Genomic DNA, 20,446 nt, shown 5'->3' with positions numbered 1-20,446 from the left:
AGTTTCCTTGAAATATTTGAGAAGATTTTGTATATTTAACCTAAAAAATAAATAAAATTTCCGTCCATAAAATTTTAAGGTAATGAATTGCAGAATAAAGATGATATCTAGTATAACTCTAATTAAATCCTTTCATTAACCCACTTTATACTATTTAATTCATTTCCTTTTTCCAAAAATAATTAATTCCTGCCATAACTTTTCAAATTGAATAATTTTTGAATAAATTCTACGACAACACTTAAATCCTTGCACTTATACTTTAAATTCAAAATTCCAAACATGCCCTTCAGCTAAGGACAATTACTGAAAAGGAAAAAGTTTTACATTATTAATAAATAAATAAAAAGGTGTGGGATGTTACATTCTTCCCCCCCTCAAAGAACTTTCGTCCTCGAAAGTTCATCCTTGAAAAAGCTCCGAGTACTGGACCTTCATCTCATCCTCTCGCTCACAGGTGGCTTCCCTGACCGTGTGGTTCTGCCATAGAACTCTCACAAAAGCAATTTTCCGATGGCGCAATGTCTTTACTTCTCTGGCAAGAATCTCTATGGGCTTCTCCTCGTAGCTCAAGTTATCATTCAACTGTAAAGGCTCGTAGTCGACTACGTGGGTTAGATCTGTCACATACTTCCTTAACATCGAAACATGGAATACATTATGAACTGAAGACAATGCTAGGGGCAAAGCCAAACGGTAAACTACGGGGCCAATTTACTCCAAGACCTCGAAAGGCCCAATGAACATCAGACTCAGCTTCCCTTCCTGCCAAACCTCATAATACCTTTCATGGGTGCCACTTTTTAAGAACACTTTCAAACCAATCTCAAATTCCAAGTCCTTATGTCTTACATCGGCATAACTTTTCTGTCTGCTCTGAGATTGTTGCATACAAGCCCTGATCTTCTGTAATGCCTCATTCGTGGTCTGCACCAATTCAGGTCCTAACAACTTCCTCTCACCAACCTCACCCTGGCATACTGGAGACTTGCAACTTTTTCCATATAGGGCCTCAAATGGCAATGTGCCAATGGCAGGCTGATAGCTATTATTATATGCGAATTCCATTAAATACAGGTGAGAGTCCCAACTCCCTGAAAACTCTAGTGCACAAGCGCACAACATATCTTCCAATATCTGATTCAGACGTTCTATTTGACCATCAGTCTATGGGTGAAAAAAAATTGTACCAAAATCCAATCGAGTACCCAATGCTAACTAAAGACTCTTCTTAAAAAAAAAAAACTAGATGCAAAACGAGGGTCATCGTTTGACATAGCTAAAACTAGTACCAAAAGAGGTGTAACAACCCCTTCCATAAATAATTATGAAACTTAAGATGTTGAAAATCAGCAACACTTCTACACATCCGAGCTGAGAACTGTGAAAATGGTCATGAAGTTAAGAAAGTCTTATCCACTAAAAACATACATTTGAACTTACCATTTTGTCACTGGGAAAACTTTATATGTGCAGTGAAGAAATTGGTCATACTATATAATGCGTCATCTGAAGATACGTACCAGAATAAATCTAGTCAACTAAAAACTGCTTCTACTCTAGAAGCGCCAACTGTGATGTCTTTCCTAGGGTTTACATGTCTTAGAATAACTCTGTCTAATTAAGTCTCACATTCATGAGAAACTCATCATGAGGCTCTATGTTGTCATGGGCTATAGAACTTGCTTGAGCCATCCTCATATTATTCTTTAGGCTTGAAACAATCACATATCATTACTTAGACCCCGCTGCGAACGAGTCCGGAATTTCCCCTGAAAATGAGGTTTTGAAGTCTCTAGATGCTAAAGCATAAATCAATTGATAACACATTTTCATAACCTCGTAATAACCGTAATTGATCCTTGAAGTCATTTTTTTTAACGTTAAAACCTTCTTGATTCATAAGTCCTAGCTTGGATTACTCGTACTCCCTAAAGCTAGTTAACTCAATGCCCGTGCAAGAGAATACATACTATCTTGTAATGCTCTAAACCCACTTTTAGTAACTTCTTACTATGAACTCAACTTTATTGCCAAGTCTATCCCTTATACCAATAGTTATATTGGAAGGTCCAACTTACTTACTTTTATGCATATACCATTATTGTCTACCTTGAATTGGATTATTTTCTTTTCTCAATCAAATTGATGTTCTTGCTAGTTCATGTTTCCAACACTTGCACATAAAGTCAAAATCCCTTAAATCTTACTAATGCCCTCAATGATTTACGTCTTAATTAATGAAGCCTCAACAAACCATGTCAATAGTTCTCGATCATCTACTATTACTAGTAACTCCATTTTAACTTATCCCTTCTCAACCTTCTATTTTGGTAACAGATTCTTGTGTTAAAACAAAGTTCCATACCAATCACCTACCTAAGCTATCTTTCCATCTAACACATATTGTCCTAAAGTTCCACATGATAATGAGGTATTCTTCTGTTACACCAAAACAAATACCTTGTAACCCCTCTTATCAAGCCTTCAAACCATACTTAACTAGGAGTTTCAAACACATTAAATTCCTTTCTCTTTCCAAAAAGTAAACTTCCTTGGATACTTCTCTCTCCTTTACACTTATCTTTGATAAAACCACTAAATTCAAGACACATTTTTTTTCCACTGTCCAATTGGAACATAGTCTCTTTACTAAATTATACTTTACTTAACTCCTCCATAAATCTTATATCTCTCACTAAGAATTTCCATCTTGTAGAATTCTCCTTTGCCAATTTTCATGCTTTTAGACTCCGAAAGAATTTTGTTTGTTCAAATTTTCCTAACTTAGATCTCCTCATCACAATAACGCTATGAATTTAATCTAGGTACTCTAAAATAATCCTTCAACCTAAACAAATAACACCTTGCTTTTATCCCCTTTAAGCCCAAACTCATGCCTAACTATTTAGACTTTCTTTAATGATATCAACTTAGCTAGATATTCCAAAAGAATTCTTCATATCATCACATATACTTTGCCTACTCTATCAAGTCGTAGTATTACCCAAATGATTATGACTTATGAATCCTTTCTAAATTCTTATCGAAATGTTGGGTTCTTAATACCTCAAAACCTTCAATAAATTTATAGACTCTTTTTCTTTTCCTCCTTATTCATAAAACAACTTTTAACCTTATACTTGAGTACTGGCCTGTGGATTTACGCTACCACCGATTGCACTATCCAACACAAAAACATAACATTAGTCCTTGATCAATTCTTGTCTCGACAATTTTATTCATTGGCTTAAACATTTAAATACCTTCATTCCTAAATTGTCATAACTCTACATAGTTTCATCAATTTTTAGCATCTCTGAACCGAGGCGTATATTTGTTTGTTCCTAACATAATTTCCATGAGATTAACTAGTACCGAGTGACCTCATAATTTACTCTATTTTACTTTTCTCCTTTTGTAGTATCGTACCTGATAATCCTCTTATAATAACTTCTAACGAGTCACTGACCTAGCATTAGAACATAACTGGTGCATTTAAGCCAAACAAATATTTTAATGCACAACTATCATAAAACTTGTAATTGATAAGACGTACCTGGCGATGACGAGGAATCCGGTCATGGGCCACAGGGACAATCTAGACTTACGTAGTAAGTCAGTCTACAGAACCCAAAACATGGGCTCTGATACCAACTGTAACAACCCGACCCCCTAGGACTTAGGTAAGGCCGTTACTAAAATAAATGCATGCAAAGAACTTAAAATGGCGCTCAGTTATTTGAAATAAATGCTAATTAAAACAAGAGAAGTTCAAAAGACATTTATTAAATGCAATTGTTAAAAAACAATAATAGGGTACCCATAAATCATAAAGGTTAACAAATACATATGAAAAACAATTCTTAATAATAAGTTCCAAACATCAAAACTAAACATTAAGAGAAACATGAAAAGAACTCTAAATCTCATGATGCGGAAGCGTAAAAACTAGTCCCAGTGGCTCGATCATGAATTCCGCTACGCCATCGTCGGTGAATCTCTACCCTTACCTGAAATATCAACATGAGAAAGAATGAGTATGAAATACTCAGTAAGTAGCCCCACCACTAGGGTCAGGCTAGGCATCTATGTCCTCTAGATACCTGCATATGGCACATATATACATGTAACAGATCAGAGACTGAGTCCTATCCTATTGCAATTAAGTATGCTCAGAAAACTGGTGAATCCTGGAGGAAACACAAAACTAATGAATCCCAGAGGAAACACAAATCTAGTGAATCCCAGAGGAAACACAAAACTAGTGAATCCCGAAGGAAACACAAAACTGGTGAATCCCAAAGGAAACACAAAACTAGTGAATCCCGAAGGAAACACAAAACTGGTGAATCCCAAAGGAAATACAAACTGGTGAATCTCGAAGGAAACACAAAATTGGTGAATCCCGAAGGAAACAAAAACTGGTGAATCCCTAAGGAAACACAAACTGGTGAATCCCGAAGGAAACATAAACTGGTGAATCTCGAAGGAAACAAAAACTGGTGAATCCTCAAGGAAACACAAATTGGTGAATCCCGAAGGAAACATAAACTGGTGAATCTCGAAGGAAACACAAACTGGTGAATCCCGAAGGAAACATAAACTGGTGAATCTCGAAGGAAACACAAACTGGTGAATCCCGAAGGAAACACAAACTGGTGAATCCCGAAGGCAACACAAATTGGTGAGCATCTAACTAATCAATGAGGATATTCACACAGTCTTAACGTGCTATGATTCAACATTGTACAGTTCTAAAACATACATAAAAATCCTTGATACCATGGCTTCATCACATACACATATTTCTTAATAACATATTATACATCATCCATGTATAACTTATATCATAAATCCACAACATGCAAGTATGCCTCAACACCAGCAGATCAAACACCGACATATGAAAACACATACTATCACATACTAACGATCAAGCACTTAGGTGTGTATGTAAACAAATCAGAATTCATGCCAGAACATACTTTGATTCATGTCATACTGTCAATCAACATGCTAACATTTACCATAACATACACTTATCATGCTGGCATACAACTAAAGCCTGGCCCGTGGGTAGTTCCAGTAGTAAGATTACTTACCTCGAAGTCAAGTTCAGATATTAATCGAAGCTAATGCTCTTCCACAAAATAAACCTTAAATTAAGTCCCCTAATACAGACATAATACTAATTTTAAATTCTTGGAACCAAGATTCATACATACGAATTAAATTTTGGGATCACCAATGAACTTACCCAACGAAACTTGATCAACCAACACTCGCGAGATTTCGACTCAAAATTTCCTCTTAGCAGATTTTAGAACCCAAAGGATGACGACTTGGAACCTTCGAGAAACTAAAACCAAACTCTCCATCAGTCCAACAATCAAAAGGTGCCTAACAATCAACAACAAGGGTCACAACACTTACCAAAAATACTTGCCGAACGAACTCGAATCCGCTAAACAGAACGCTGCGCACTCCGAAGTACTCCAAACTTGGATCCGGATTCCAAATATAGAGATAACAAATTTTTAACCCAAAATCCAAATGGGTAATCAAAATAGATCAACCAAAATCATGCTAAAAAATAATCAGTCGCTTACTCAAAACACAAGTCTAGTGGTGTAGGCGGGTCCTAACGACGAATAGGACTGGCGGTGCTAGAAGAAGCCGAAAGTGATGTGGTGGGCGGCGAAGGTGAGACTCGGCTCAGATCTAGGTGGAGGAGGACGTCGGCGGCTCGAATCTGGTCGGGCTGAGAGCGGCGGACTTGCAGCAAAGGACTTCCAGCGACGGTGGAGACCAGCTTGGGCTCGGGCGGTGACAGTCTGGAGAGCTGGGCGACTGGCGGCGTGTCTGACCGGCGGGATCTGGCCAGTCGAAACCCACGAACGGTGGCGATTGGACGGCTGAGAGGCGCGACGTAGTAAGGCGGCGTGGAAGCAGAAATCCTTTCCTTAACCCACTTTATACTATTTAATTCCTTTCCTTTTTCCAAAAATAATTAATTCCTGCCATAACTTTTCAAATTGAATAATTTTTAAACAAATTCTATGACAACACTTAAATCCTCGACTTATACTTTAAATTCAAAATTCCTAACATGCCCTTTAGCCAAGGACAATTACTGAAAAGGGAAAAGTTTTACATTATTAATAAAACAATAAACAGGTGTGGGATGTTACATACCGTTTTAAAGAATATGTGCATTTGGTCTTTGTGGTTTCAATTTCCCCATTTTAGTACCACAGTTTTACAAAATAGATTTAAATGGTCTTATTCTCTTTTTCTAAACTAATTAGATATATTTTTTTATATTCTTTTCAAATTTATTATGACATTTATAAATAAAAAAATATATTGTCGCTTTCCTCTCTCTTCTCATCCACTCTCCACTCTTCTCTCTCCCTCCCTCCCCTTCTTCCACTATGGTTCCCAACTTCCTAGTTCCATCTCTTTTCTCCCTTCTCCAATGGACACATTCCCTTCGGCCTTTCATTTTCTCTTATTCTTCAAACCTTCTAAATGTTCATGAGATAGACCATGTTGTCAACTAGAAAAAGATTAAACTTCTAACAAGTTTTAAGTTCCATGAGAATGTTTGTGCCCTTATTAGTTATTTCAACAAGCTACTGATCATTTGAAGTATCAGATTTGCACTATATAGTTTTAAAATGAGAAGTGCTTGATACAAATGGAGATCACGAAATTGTACAAACTCTTTGAAATGTTCGTATAAAAACTTGCGATTTTATTTTCTTGTCCATGGCAATGGTACGGAATAAAAAAACAAGTTCTCACCAAGTTGGTGTTATCAAATTAAATCATGGTGGTTCATGAGATCTCTAAAATTCATTCCTTCTCGATCGACTTTTTGAAATAAACACTCTGCTATTGAAGAAAATGGATCAGTAAAGAGGGAAGAATGGTGAAGGGAGGGGAAGAGGGAGAGAAAAAGAGAAGAATTGTGGAGAGGGGAGGAGAGAGAAGACTGAGAAAGATGAGTAAATAGGAAGAGAGAGGAGAGAGAAAATATACTTTTATTTAAATATTTCATATAAAAATTTAAAAGAATACAAAAAAATATCAAATTAACATAGAAAATGAGAAAAAGAACATTTTAAACATATTTTATGAAACTGGAGGACTAAAATGGCTAAATTGAAACCTGAGGGATGAAATGCAAATATTCTTGAAAACTTACATACTAAAAAGATGTTTTTCCCATAAAAGTATTTTGAATTGATAATATACTTTTGATCATTAATGAAAAAAAACATATATCTTTCATCTGTGATTCCAAAACAATTAATGAAAATTATAAAATGTTATGAAAGCTAAAATATAGTATGTATTTTTTTTTCTCAATATGTGATTAGTAATTAAAATTTTTAGTCTCGCTTTTTGAATTTTATAAAATAATTTTTCAGTTTCTTAAAACTTTTGGAGAGTTTGGATTTATGTATGTTTTTATAAGTTTTGCGAATTCATTTAATTTAATAACTAAGAACAAAAATGATAGTCATAAAAAAAACTCATAATCTAATATAAAAATTTTTCATTGATCAGAATTAAATTTCAAAGAAAAATCTTTCTTCTCGCCATTAGATATATTTTTTGAAATAAATAGAATATGTATGTATGATGTGTGTATGTGTGCGTATATATGTGTATGTATATATATAATAGATCTGAAGTTAGCAGATGATTATTATGTTTGTGTAGTATTCATACATATTTAAAGCATGATAGTATAGCAAAATAGCTCATCTCTTTCATTATAAACAACATCATGCATATTCTTCTTCTATATGTATAACTTCCTCAACTCAGTAAAAATGCTTTGGTCCAACTTAGTCAAAAATTTTACATTTCACAATGACACATAACTACATATATCTCTAAGAGTTGTATCTTATCTAAAACTCTTTAATCTGAACTCAAACTTAAAATCTAACTTTAGATGATTTTTAAACACTTCTACCAACAGCTTTAGGAGTATATGATCAGACTAAATGCAGATCGTTGTGTCCTAAAAGATCTTGGCAGCTTTAAAGCATAAATGGCGCAACCTCAATGGTAAATTGTAAGAAATCAGTTGTTCCCGAAGATTTACACGACGCCTAATCTCTGACGTGTACTCGACGGAAAAACGATTTATATCTGATGAAAAATAGCTAAAAATTAGTAACATGAAAATCCAAGAGGATGAACTTTTTGGGAGATTCTGAAATGAGAATTAGTTCGACGACACCTAATCTCTGTACTTTATCTTCTCATAACAAAATTAGAGAGAATTAGAAATGAAAATTAGTTCCATGAATTATTACTCGAATCCCCTAAATAATCAAAACATTTTTAGAAATTCTTTTTTAAAATGGTTACAAAACAATAAACTTTTTGATAAAAAAAAAAATAAAGTGGCATATTAAAAACTTTTTCTTTTTTCGCACGAGCATGGTTACTCGAGCCTTGTAAGATACAAGTAATAAAAAATTCCTGAATTTTGTTTTTTGTTTAAGAATATACCTTTGTTCTTGCAAAAAATTTTAGCAGTACATTAACCTCTAAAATTGTTTCAAAAACTATTATTGGGGTAGACAGTTTTAGGAATGGAAAAAAAAAATAGATCCCAAGGTAGTGCGAAAACTACGGAGAACGAGAATAAGAATAGAACACTAAGACGTTATTCCAACTCACTATCTCAATCATTTGAGGTCACTCCCATACGGTCATTCCAACTCCCAATTTTCATCCAACATTTCAAAAGATTCATACTCCAATAGATATATTTTTCGAGAAGATTGAGAAATAAATTAACTATGCAAGAATTTGACTACATTAGAACCATCCATCAATTAAATAAGTGAAAATCATCCATTAATTTGAGAATATTAGAATTTAGGAGAATTCTTCACCTAAGAAGAAGAGAAAAGATTACAATTTATCACATATGTCCTAGGATAAACCTTTTGATAAAAGAATTTTTTGAAAGAAAAAAATTACACATTTTTTCTTGAGATTAAATCTTGAACTCCCAACGATTTTGATCTCTCGCCCTAATAATGTTATAAAATAGGATTCTGAAATAGTTCTAAATTCCTCTTTAGGAAATTTTGAGGAAAATGTGAAAGAAAACAAACTTTTAAGAAAAAGGATTAAAACTTTTCTTAAACCATGGTTATTAGGAATACATCTTAATGATTTGAAATAAACTTGAAAATGTGGAACATATTAGAAAATTATTACTAAAACAAAAAAAAATCGATCTCAAAGCAAAAGAACAATTCCTTTTGTGTTTTCTTTCCTTTTCCTTTTTTTTTCTTTTTTACTTTTTCTTCCCCTTTTTTTGTTTTGGATGAAGAGCAAATCTAACAAAGGTTTGGAGATGAAAAAAGAAATGTTTTGAATACTGGATAAACAAATCTAATTTCGCAAACTTTGTAAGAACAATCCTTACAAGTAAAAACTTTATAATGGCTATGAAAAATAGCAAAAAGTTGAAGCTAAAAAGTTATTGTTATTTGTGCCTTAAACCCTAATAATTGATTAGTTTATTAATATATATTAAATTATCCATCAATAGTTGAAATCCATGTTTATTATTCTAACTTTCTTTGAATCATAAGGACAAAATTTACAATTTAATTAACCTACAAAAATCAATTTAAATTTACAAATTATAGAATCTCCCACGAACAATGGAATTTGTTTCACGTTTTCTATTTTTAATAGAACATTAAATTAAAGCTCCGTAGATCCAAATAAGTATATTGATACACATTATTTTTAACATAGAGTTTCATTTTGCAAAATTGAATCGAATTACTTTATTGAGAACTTAAAATATCTCTCAAGGTAAAGTAATTAGGAAAATTAATGAAAGTTTCCTTGAAATATTAGAGAAGATTTTGTATATTTAGCCTAAAAAAGAAATAAAATTTCCTTCCATAAAATTTTAAAGTCATGAATTGCAGAATAAAGAAAATATCATTAAACATGATCATTATTTCAAGCATTTGTTGTTTTTAAGATTTACAAATATTCTATGTATTGTGTAGAGAAAAGGGTTATATTTTAACTCTTATTGCATGATTAATAGCATTAACAAACACAATGTGGGGGTTTCAAACAATTTTAAGAGTTACAACAACAAAACACGTGTCCATCTTCAGGGATGCAATTTCCATTTCCAAGTCTTCGCCGAATGCACAAACTTTGGCATTGTTCATTTTGAGAGGCACTGGTGTCTAAGCAAGTTGAATCACAAACTAATGGCTGAGAATGTCCTACCTTCAGTTTCGCATCTATGTCAAATACAAATAAATGTTAGATTTTGATTCAATTGTGATTATAAGTTGATTATGTGACAAACTATTTATTTGAGATAAATAATTGTAACTTTTTGTTTTTGTTTTTTTATGGGTAATGTGAGTAAGTATCATAAAAATAATGCAGTCTATGATACATCTATGTACTTCACTTAGATATATTGAGCAAAAGAGAAAGCATGACTTACGAGAGTAAACACAAAGGGAAAACACAATCATGTAGTGAGAGTTATCCAAAAAAGCTTATGTGTATTCATATTTTCATTAACCATATCGATTCTATAACAATGTGGTTTGTATCTTCTGAAATTCACTTTATATATACCTTTTCATCACATTTTGGTGCATGCATATTCTTCAATATTCAAAGCAAGAAATCATAACAAACTAATATTTATTTCCTTACACATAAATACTTTTTCGTTGAATTTTGGTGCATGCATATTCTTATATATTTAAATAAAAAAAATCAAACTAATATTTATTTCCTTACACATAAATACATGCATGTTCTTAGATATATATGACATGTAAGCATAGCATAGCAATAATGATCTTACACATAGATAAGATACATGTATAATCCTAGTTATATAAATTAAATTAAGGAAAAATATCTTTTTAGTCTCAGCGTTTTAAAGAATATGTGCATTTGGGCTTTGTGGTTTCAATTTCCCCATTTTAGTCCCTCAGTTTTACAAAATAGGTTTAAAAGGTCTTATACTGTTTTTCTAAACTAATTAGACTTTTTTTTATATTATTTTCAAATTTATTATGACATTTATAAATAAAAATATATATTTTCGCTTTCCTCTTTCTTCTCATCCACTCTCCACTCTTCTCTCTCCTCCCCTCCCCTTCTTCCACTATGGTTCCCAATTTCCTAGTTCCATCTCTTTTCTCCCTTCTCCAATGGACACATTCCCTTTGCCCTTTCATTTTCTTTTATTCTTCAAACCTTCTAAACATTCATGAAATAGACCATGTTTTCAAGTAGAAAAATATTAAACTTCTAACAAGTTTTAAGTTTCATGAGAATGTTTGTGCCCTTATTAATTATTTCAACAAGCTACTGATCATTTGAAGTATCAGATTTGCACTAGATAGTATTAAAATGAGCAATGCTTGATACAAATGGACATCACGAAATTGTACAAACTCTTTGAAATGTTCATATAAAAACTTGTGATTTTATTTTTATGTCCATGGCAATGGTACGGAATAAAAAAACAAGTTCTCACCAAGTTGGTGTTATCAAATTCAATCTTGGTGGTTCATGAGATCTCTAAAATTCTTTCCTTCTTGATCGACTTCTTGAAATAAACACTCTACTATTGAAGAAAATGGATCAGTAAAGAGGGAAGAATGGTGAAGAGAGGGGAAGAGGGAGAGAAAAAGAGAAGAATCGTGGAGAGAGGAGGAGAGAGAAGACTGAGAAAGATGAGTGAATAGGAATAGAGAGGAGAGAGGAAATATACTTTTATTTAAAAATTTCATATAAAAATTTAAAAGAATACAAAAAAATATCCAATTAATTTAGAAAATGAGAAAAAGAACATTTTAAACATATTTTATGAAACTAGGGGACTAAATTGGCCAAATTGAATCATGAGGGATGAAATGCAAATATTCTTGAAAACTTACATACTAAAAAGATGTTTTTCCCATAAAAGTATTTTGAATTGATAATATACTTTTGATCATTAATGAAAAAAACAGATGTCATTCATCTGTGATTCCAAAACAATGAATGAATATTATAAAAAGTTATGAAAGCTAAAATATAGTATGTATTTTTTTGTCTTAATATGTGATTAGGAATTAAATTTTTTAGCCTCGCTTTTTGAATTTTATAAAATAATTTTTCGGTTTCTTAAAATGTAACGACCCAGATTTGTACGCATACAGGAAATTAAATGTCAAATAATAAGCAGGACGAAAATTTAAGGGGTGGAAATTTAGAAGGAAAAAAAATAAAATAAAATAAAATAGTAATAATAATAATAATATAAAATAAATAAATAAATTTGAAATTGGAAATTTATTCATTATCCTGGATAATGAATAAGGGAGCGAGCGAGAGCGAGAAAGTGGGAGTGAGCGAGAGCCACACCAGCGAGAAAACTGGAGAAAATGAGATTCTGAGAAGAGAGCTACGCGATCGAAGGAAGAATTGGAGAGCGAGAAACCCAGCGAGCGATGCTAGCAAGATTGAGGCTGGCGAGAGTAGAGAGAGCGAGATCCCTGGAGAGAGCGAGATTGAATGAAAATTGGAGAGAGAGAGAATTGTAGCAAGGAAGTTGGAGAGAGCGAGAGTAAAGAGAGAACACGTTTAATCTTATGGTTATGCTAATGGTTGATGTTGGATTACATGTTTAGAACACGTTTCTCTATAAGGGACCCCATGCATTATGTTTGTTCACGATTACGTTAAAATCAAGTTTTAATTAGGTGTAAGTTATGCTTCTAGTCTAATCTTATGGTTATGCTAATGGTTGATGTTGGATGCGATTCTGGCCCTACTGACTGCATGACCCGCTAATCATCATATGGGTTCGTTTCCGCTTAAGTCCTCATCTTCCTATCAGGGCGGAAAGATTTATGTTGGAAGCATAACGTTTATGCTAATGGTTGATGTTGGATGCGACTCTGGCTCTACTGACTGCATGACCCGCTAATCATCAGATGGGTTAGTTTCCGCTTAAGTCCTCATCTTCCTATCAGGGCGGAAAGATTTATGTTGGAAGCATAACGTTTATGCTAATGGTTGATGTTGGATGCGACTCTGGCCCTACTAACTGCATGACCTGCTAATCACCAGATGGGTTAGTATCGCTTAAGTCCTCATCTTCCTATCAGGGCGGAGAGATTTATGTTGGAAGCATAACCGACCACCACATGTTATTATACGTTTTTGGTCCCAATCATATGTTTTCATGACATGTTGCTTGTGATTGTGCATTTGGTCACTACCCTACGTGAGAACTACTTACTAGGTATATTATGTACTCATCCTATATTTTTACAGACTTTGTAGGTAAGAACACAACGTAGAGGGCAGAGTTGGACATCGCTCAAATGGCCAACCATCAAACTCACTATTATAGGCACATGCATTTTGTACCACCACGCTAATGTTTTATGGATCTTGGTGTTTTGATAAATAAATTTCTATATAGTTTTTCTATCTAATTAATAAAATTTAGATATGTTCTTTGAAATTTCAACCAAAACTCATCTCATGATAGAAAAGTCTAAGTATGCATGTCGTAGCAGTCAGATCATAAGTTTTAAGGATCCGGGCGTTACATAAAACTTTTGGGGCGTTTGGATTTGTGTATGTTTTTATAAGTTAAACGTATTCATTTAATTTAATAACTTAGAACAAAAATGATAGTCATAAAGAAAACTCATAATTTAATATAAAAAATTTTCATTGATCAGAATTAAATTTCAAAGAAAAATCTTTCTTCTCACCATTAGATATATTTGTTGAAATAAATAGAATATGTATGTATGATGTGTGTATGTGTACGTATATATGTGTATGTATATATATAATAGATGTGGAGTTAGCAGATGATTATTATGTTTGTATAGTATTCATACATATTTAAAGCATGATAGTATAGAAAAATAGCGCATCTCTTTCATTATAAACAACATCATGTATATTCTTCTTCTGTAACAACCCAAATTTGTACGCATACACTACAGAAAATTAAATGTCAAATGTTAAGCAGGACGAAATTTTATTTAAAGGGGTGGTAAATGTAATACCCTAACCTTAATTTAGAAAGCAGAAAAACACATAAAATATATAATTAAGAATGGAAAATATATAATTAAGAATGGAAAATATATAAACTTAATAGGAAAATCGGGTGGAAATTAAGAATTGGAAAAAAATAAGAAAATTATTAATTATCCAAAAAGAATTAATAAGGGGGTAGAATCTGGGAGAATTAATTAGAAGTTGGACGCTAGCTAATTCAGGAGACAAAGGGCAGTAGATAACATTTTGTTTGGGCACTTCTCATTAGAAGAATTGGAGGTGAATTAATTGCCCATATACTCTTAAAATTTGAAAGAGTTAAAAAGGGGAAGTGGAATCCACAAGCAGTGAAGGCAACCCACGCGTGAAAACTAGCGAGATTGGAGAGAAAATTGGAGAGAGCGAGAGTGGAGAGAGCGAGATTAGAGAGGAAATTGGAGAGAGTAGGAGTGGAGAGAGCGAGATTGGAGAGAGCGAGAGTGGAGAGAGCGAGATTCTCAACAAGAGCGGGAGCGGGAGCGAAATCGAGAGCGAGAGTCACGAGAGCCAAACCAACGAGAAAGTTGGAGAGAGCGAGATTCTGAGAACAGAAAGAGCGAGATTTGGACAGAAGCATGGATTATGCATTTAATTTGGCCACAATCTTATAGAATAGACATGGAAAACCCTAAAATGAAATACAAACAAAGGAGGATGATGTAAGGGCAAACGTTAGCCAAAATTAGGTGTCTTATTAAGTGAAATTTTTAAACCTAAGTAATTTTAAAGAAGCCAGGTGTAGGATGAGTTGTCACACAGAGAAGAGCTGGAAATGGCTATAAATAAGAGGCTTTAGGCTAGAAGTTAAACGGATTCTCAAACAAAACTCAATAGTAAAAATTGTGTGACAAGGGTGAAGTAATTCTGTTAGTTAGAAGGAGGAAACGCAAGAGAAGTGCTGCCCAAATTTCCTTCTAACTTAAGAGGGAAAGCTCTACTGATTAAACCATAAGAAATAATAAGGAATAACTAGGATCACAGTCAAGGTAAGTAGTTTATCTCACCCTCTCTTTAAGTGTTTCATGGTAGTGTACCTTTAATATGTTGCATAATTATGTTATTGTTATGTTGCATTACATGTTTAAAATATGTTTATCGACAAGGGACCCCATGCATTATGCTTGTTCACAATGATGAAATAAAATAAAATTTTAATTAGATAAAGGTTATGCTTCTAAGACTAGCAAGGCATGTATGGTTGCACCCCTCTAGACCCAATTCTATGTCAAGATTATGCTAGGGACGAACAGGGTATGTATGGTTGCAGCCCTTTAGTCCAATCTTACGTTTATGTTAATGGTTGATGTTGGATGCGACTCTGGCCCTACTGACTGCATACCCCGCTAATCATCAGATGGGTTAGTTTTTGCCTAAGTCCTCATGTTTCTATCAGGGCGGAGAAATTTACGTTAGAAGCGTAACTGACCACCACATGTTATTATATGTTTTCGGTCCCAATCATATGTTTTCAGGACATGTTGCATGTGATTGTGCCTTTGGTCACTACCCTATGTGAGAACTACTTACTGGGTATATTATATACTCATCCTATTTTTAAAGACTGTGTAGGTAAGAACACAGCATAGGTGGCAGAACTGAACGTCGCTCAAATGGCCAACCATCAAACTCACTATTATAGGCATATGCATTTTGATATCACTACGCTAATGTTTTATGGATCCTGGTATTTTGTAAAATAAACTTTTTATATAGTTTTCTACCTAATTAATAAAATCTTGGATATGTTCTTTTGAGATTTTTACCAAAACTCATCTCATGATAGAAATATCTAAGTATGCATGTCGTAGCGGTCAGACCATAATATGTAAGGATCCGGTCGTTACAGTTTGGTATCAGAGCATTTGAGCCAATTAGGCTCTACTAATTAGAAGAGTTGTGGTGTTTGATGTTTTGGCTTGTTAAGTGATGTACACAGTTATGCCAAATACACTGGTAAGTGGAATTTTCAAACAAGTAATTTAGTAAATAATTTAGTAACCATAAAGTATGAGTTAAAAAAATAATAAATAAAATAATTAAAATTAGATTGCTTCCTTATTATGAAAATAAAATGTGTGTACCAGATGCCAACACAAAGGGCTCTAACACGACGCAGACCTCGAAATGAATCCACAAGGGATCAAAATTAAGGACATGGACAGACGCCTTACGTGTTACTTACACCAGAGGCGCTACAAATACTAATACAAAATATGAGTAATGGAAACACAACCTCATCCACCACACCAATAACCAACAATACAAAAGACTCGAAGATCATTCGAGAATTTAGGAAGTTCAATCCTTCAACATTTGATGGATCATCTGTGGATTCAATTATAGCAGAGAATTGGATAACAGAAATAGAAACTATTTTCCGCCATATGAACATCCCAGAATAACAGAAAGTAAATTGTGCCACCTTCATGTTGAGAGGCGATGCAATGTTCTGGTGGGAATCCACACAAAGAACAATCAAAGGTACAGTCTCCTGGCAGTAATTCAATCAGGCGTTTTACAACAAGTATTTCCCTCTAACATTGAGATATCAAAAGGAATTGGAATTTCTTAATCTTCGTCAAGAGAACATGTCAGTGGCAGAGTATGAACGGAAATTCGATCGCTTGTCCGACTTTGTCCCTCGACTAGTGGACACAGAAGAGAAGAAGGTGGAAAGGTTTATTTGGGGATTAAGAGAAGGCATTCGAGGCATTGTTACTGCTTTCCGACACAAAGAGTATGCTCTTGCCCTCGGTCGGCCTTACTCATAGAAGTAGATCTTGCTGCCAAAACCTCAACTTCTAAACGAGGATTCATGCCAAATCAAAAGAGGACATTCACCCAACAGGGATTCCAATGTTCACAACGGCAATAAAAAATTTCCCAAAGCACGCAGGGCATACAGTTACAACAGAAGAGTCAAACATTCACATATCCTAAGTGCAGAAATTGTGGAAACACCATCAAGGGCAATGTTTTCGGAACTTAGGGGTGTGTTTCAACTGTGGCCAGACGGGTCACTATGCAAAGGCTGCCCAAAGTTCATCAACCAAGTATCAACTGCCCAGACCACCCAGCCTACTAGTAACAAGGTTACCCAACAACAGAAAGGACGGGTGTTTGCTGTTACACGTCAAGAGGCAAAGGATCAAGATGCAGTTGTTACATGTACATTACCCATCCTCGGGTATTATGCCTTCACTTTATTTGATTCGGGCTCTAGTCATTCATTCTTCTCTACAACATTTGCACAACATGCTCAATTAACATCAAGCCCTTAGGCTACATTCTATCCGTAGCTACTCCTGCCAGAGTATCTATGTTGGCCAACTCAGTAGTGGAAAACTGTGAATTGTCAGTATCAGGACATAAACTAGGAATGACCCTTATCATCCTACACATAAGTGATTTTGACATAATACTAGGTATGGACTGGTTAGCAGCAAACTATGCAAGCATAGATTGCCATAATAAAGAGGTCGTATTCACCTTTCCAATAGGAACCAAGTTTAAGTTTAAGAGTTCTAATATACCATCAGTCCCAAGAATAATTTCAGCCTTAAAAACTAAACATTTGCTCAACCATGTGGCTTCGGCATATTTAGCAAGTGTAGTTGATTTACGAAACAAAACGGATGAAATTAAGGCCATTCCTGTAATAAAAGAATTTGAAGATGTATTCCTAGAAGAGCTACCAAGTTTACCACCTAGTCGAGAAATAGAATTTTGTATAGATCTAATTCCAGGAGCTGAACCAATATCTAAAGCACCATATAGAATGGCACCTGTGGAATTAAAAGACCTCAAAATACAATTACAAGAATTGTTAAATAAGGGATTTATACGCTCTAGCGTGTCTCCATCGAGAGCACCTGTCTTATTTGTTAAGAAAAAGGATGGATCAATGCGTTTATGTATAGATTATCGGGAGTTGAATAAGTTGACAATAAAGAATAAGTACCCACTTCCACGCATTGATGACCTATTTGGCCAATTACAAGGAGCCTCAGTATTCTCCAAAATAGATTTACGATTTGGATATCATCAACTACGAGTCAAGGAGTCTGATATACCCAAGACTGCTTTCCGAACAAGATATAGGCATTATGAATTCGTTGTGATGCCCTTTGGATTAACGAATGCCCCAACATCCTTCATGGGCTTGATGAATAGAATTTTTAAGGACTATCTTGATAACTTTGTGATCGTATTTATAGATGATATTTTGGTCTATTCCAAGTATGAGGCAGAACATGAAAAACATCTTAGGGACGTCCTTTCCATATTAAGAAATGAAAAGTTGTATGCCAAATTCTCCAAGTGTGAGTTTTGGACGTGACAATTTACCTACCTAGGGCATATTGTAAAACAAGAAGGAATCTCAGTGGATCCTGCTAAGACTGAAACAGTTAGCAAGTGGCCTCGCCCAACAATAGTCAGCGAAGTGCGCAGCTTCCTTGGATTAGCAGGATATTATAGACAATTTGTGAAGAATTTCTCAAGTATAGCATTACCCTTAACTAACCTCACCAAGAAGAATAATCCTTTTGTCTAGAATCAAGCATGTGAGCAAAGCTTCCAGGAACTAAAAGAAAAGTTGACCACAGCTCTTATTCTCACTATACCTGACGGATCAAGGGGTTTAACTGTGTACAGTGACGCATCGAAGAAGGGGCTTGGTTGTGTATTGATGAAACAATGAAATATAATAGCATATGCTTCAAGACAACTAAAACCTTATGAACAAAATTATCCCGTTCATGACTTGGAGTTAGCTGCCGTAGCCATTTCCTTAAAGATATGGAGACATTACTTATATGCGGAAAAGATCCAAATTTATACAGATCATAAAAGCCTTAAGTACTTCATTACCCAGAAAGAGTTAAATACGAGGCAACGAAGATGGTTAGAATTATTCAAAGACTATGACTGTGAGATCCTCTATCATCCAGGAAAAGCTAACATTATTGTTGATGCTCTTAGCAGAAAGTCAGCTCATATAGTAGCCCTAAGTACCATTTCCAAATACATAATGGATGACCTTGAAAGAGCTAAGATCTCACTAATACCAGAAACCTTCACAACTCAAATAGCACAGTTAATTGCAAGACCTGCATTAAGGCAAAGGATAATTGATGCACAACAAATAGATTAATACCTAAACAAACAACTGCAGCCAGAGAATGGAGAAACCAGTCAATTCTCTACAGCCCCAGACTCTGCACTCCTCTATCGTGGACGTCTATGTGTACCAGATGATGAAGAGATCAAGAAAGAACTATTGAAGAAAACTCATGAATCATGCTTTTCAATACATCCTGGGAGTACCAAAATGTATCAAGACATGAAAGCACATTACTGATGGTGTAACATGGAAAAGGATATAGCCGACTATGTAAGTAAATGTTTGGTTTGTCAACAGGTGAAAGCTCTACGGCAACGACCACCAGGACTCCTCCAACCTCTAAATGTTCCAGAATGGAAATGGGAGCATATTTTTATGGACTTCATCTTAGGACTCCCGAGAACTTTAAAGTCCACAATATGATTTGGGTGATTGTGGATCGACTCACCAAATCGGCCCACTTCCTACCATGCAAGACTACTCACACTACGGAAGCACTAGCTCAAATGTACTTAAAAGAGGTCATCCGGTTACATGGAATCCCAGTATCAACTATTTCAGATCGAGACCCTCATTTTGTCTCCAAGTTCTGGACAAGTTTGCAGAAAGCAATGGACACATAGCTAAATTTCAGCACAGCCTTCCATCCACAAACTGATGGCCAAACAAAACGAGTTAATCAAATCCTAGAAGACATGTTGAGGGCATGTGCTTTGGATTTTACTGGAGCATGGGATTCACATATACATCTTATAGAATTTGCTTATAATAACAGTTATCAGGCGACAATTGGTATGGCTCCCTTCGAAGCCTTATACGGAAAGAAATACAGATCCCCTGTACACTGGTAGTCGGGGAGCGAACACTACAAGGACCTGAATTGGTGCAGCAAACATCATAGTCAATTAAGCTAATTCGAGAAAGAATGTGAACAGCTCAAAACAGACAGAAGAGTTATGCTGATAACCGTCGAAAAGAGTTGGAATTCAAAGTAGGAGATCACGTATTTCTAAAGGTAGCACCAATGAAAGGCATTATGCGTTTCGGACGAACAGGCAAACTTTGCCCCCGCTTTATTGGACCATTTGAAATATTAGACGTATTGGCCAAGTAGCTTATCGATTAGCATTACCACCTACCCTTTCTACAATACGTAATGTCTTTCAT

The 20,446-nt window shown here is 34.7% G+C and overlaps 1 protein-coding gene across 1 annotated transcript; it reads right to left on the bottom strand.

Moving 5' to 3' along the window:
• Positions 1-402: 402 nt before the first annotated feature.
• On the bottom strand, positions 403-1,068 carry LOC150033261 (uncharacterized). The gene is made up of 2 exons (XM_090306350.1): positions 719-1,068; positions 403-634 (listed from the first exon to the last, which is right to left on the bottom strand). Exons 1-2 carry the CDS (start codon positions 1,066-1,068, stop codon positions 403-405), a joined length of 582 nt encoding a protein of 193 aa, XP_090162476.1.
• Positions 1,069-20,446: the final 19,378 nt, after the last annotated feature.

The sequence above is a fragment of the Benincasa hispida genome, chromosome 10 (genome assembly GCF_027475165.1).
Source record: "Benincasa hispida cultivar pf3 chromosome 10, pf3_genome.v1.1, whole genome shotgun sequence".
Lineage (NCBI taxonomy): Eukaryota > Viridiplantae > Streptophyta > Magnoliopsida > Cucurbitales > Cucurbitaceae > Benincasa > Benincasa hispida.
The sequence above is the reverse complement of the archived record's forward strand: the minus strand, read 5'-3'. Positions and strand labels throughout refer to the sequence as shown.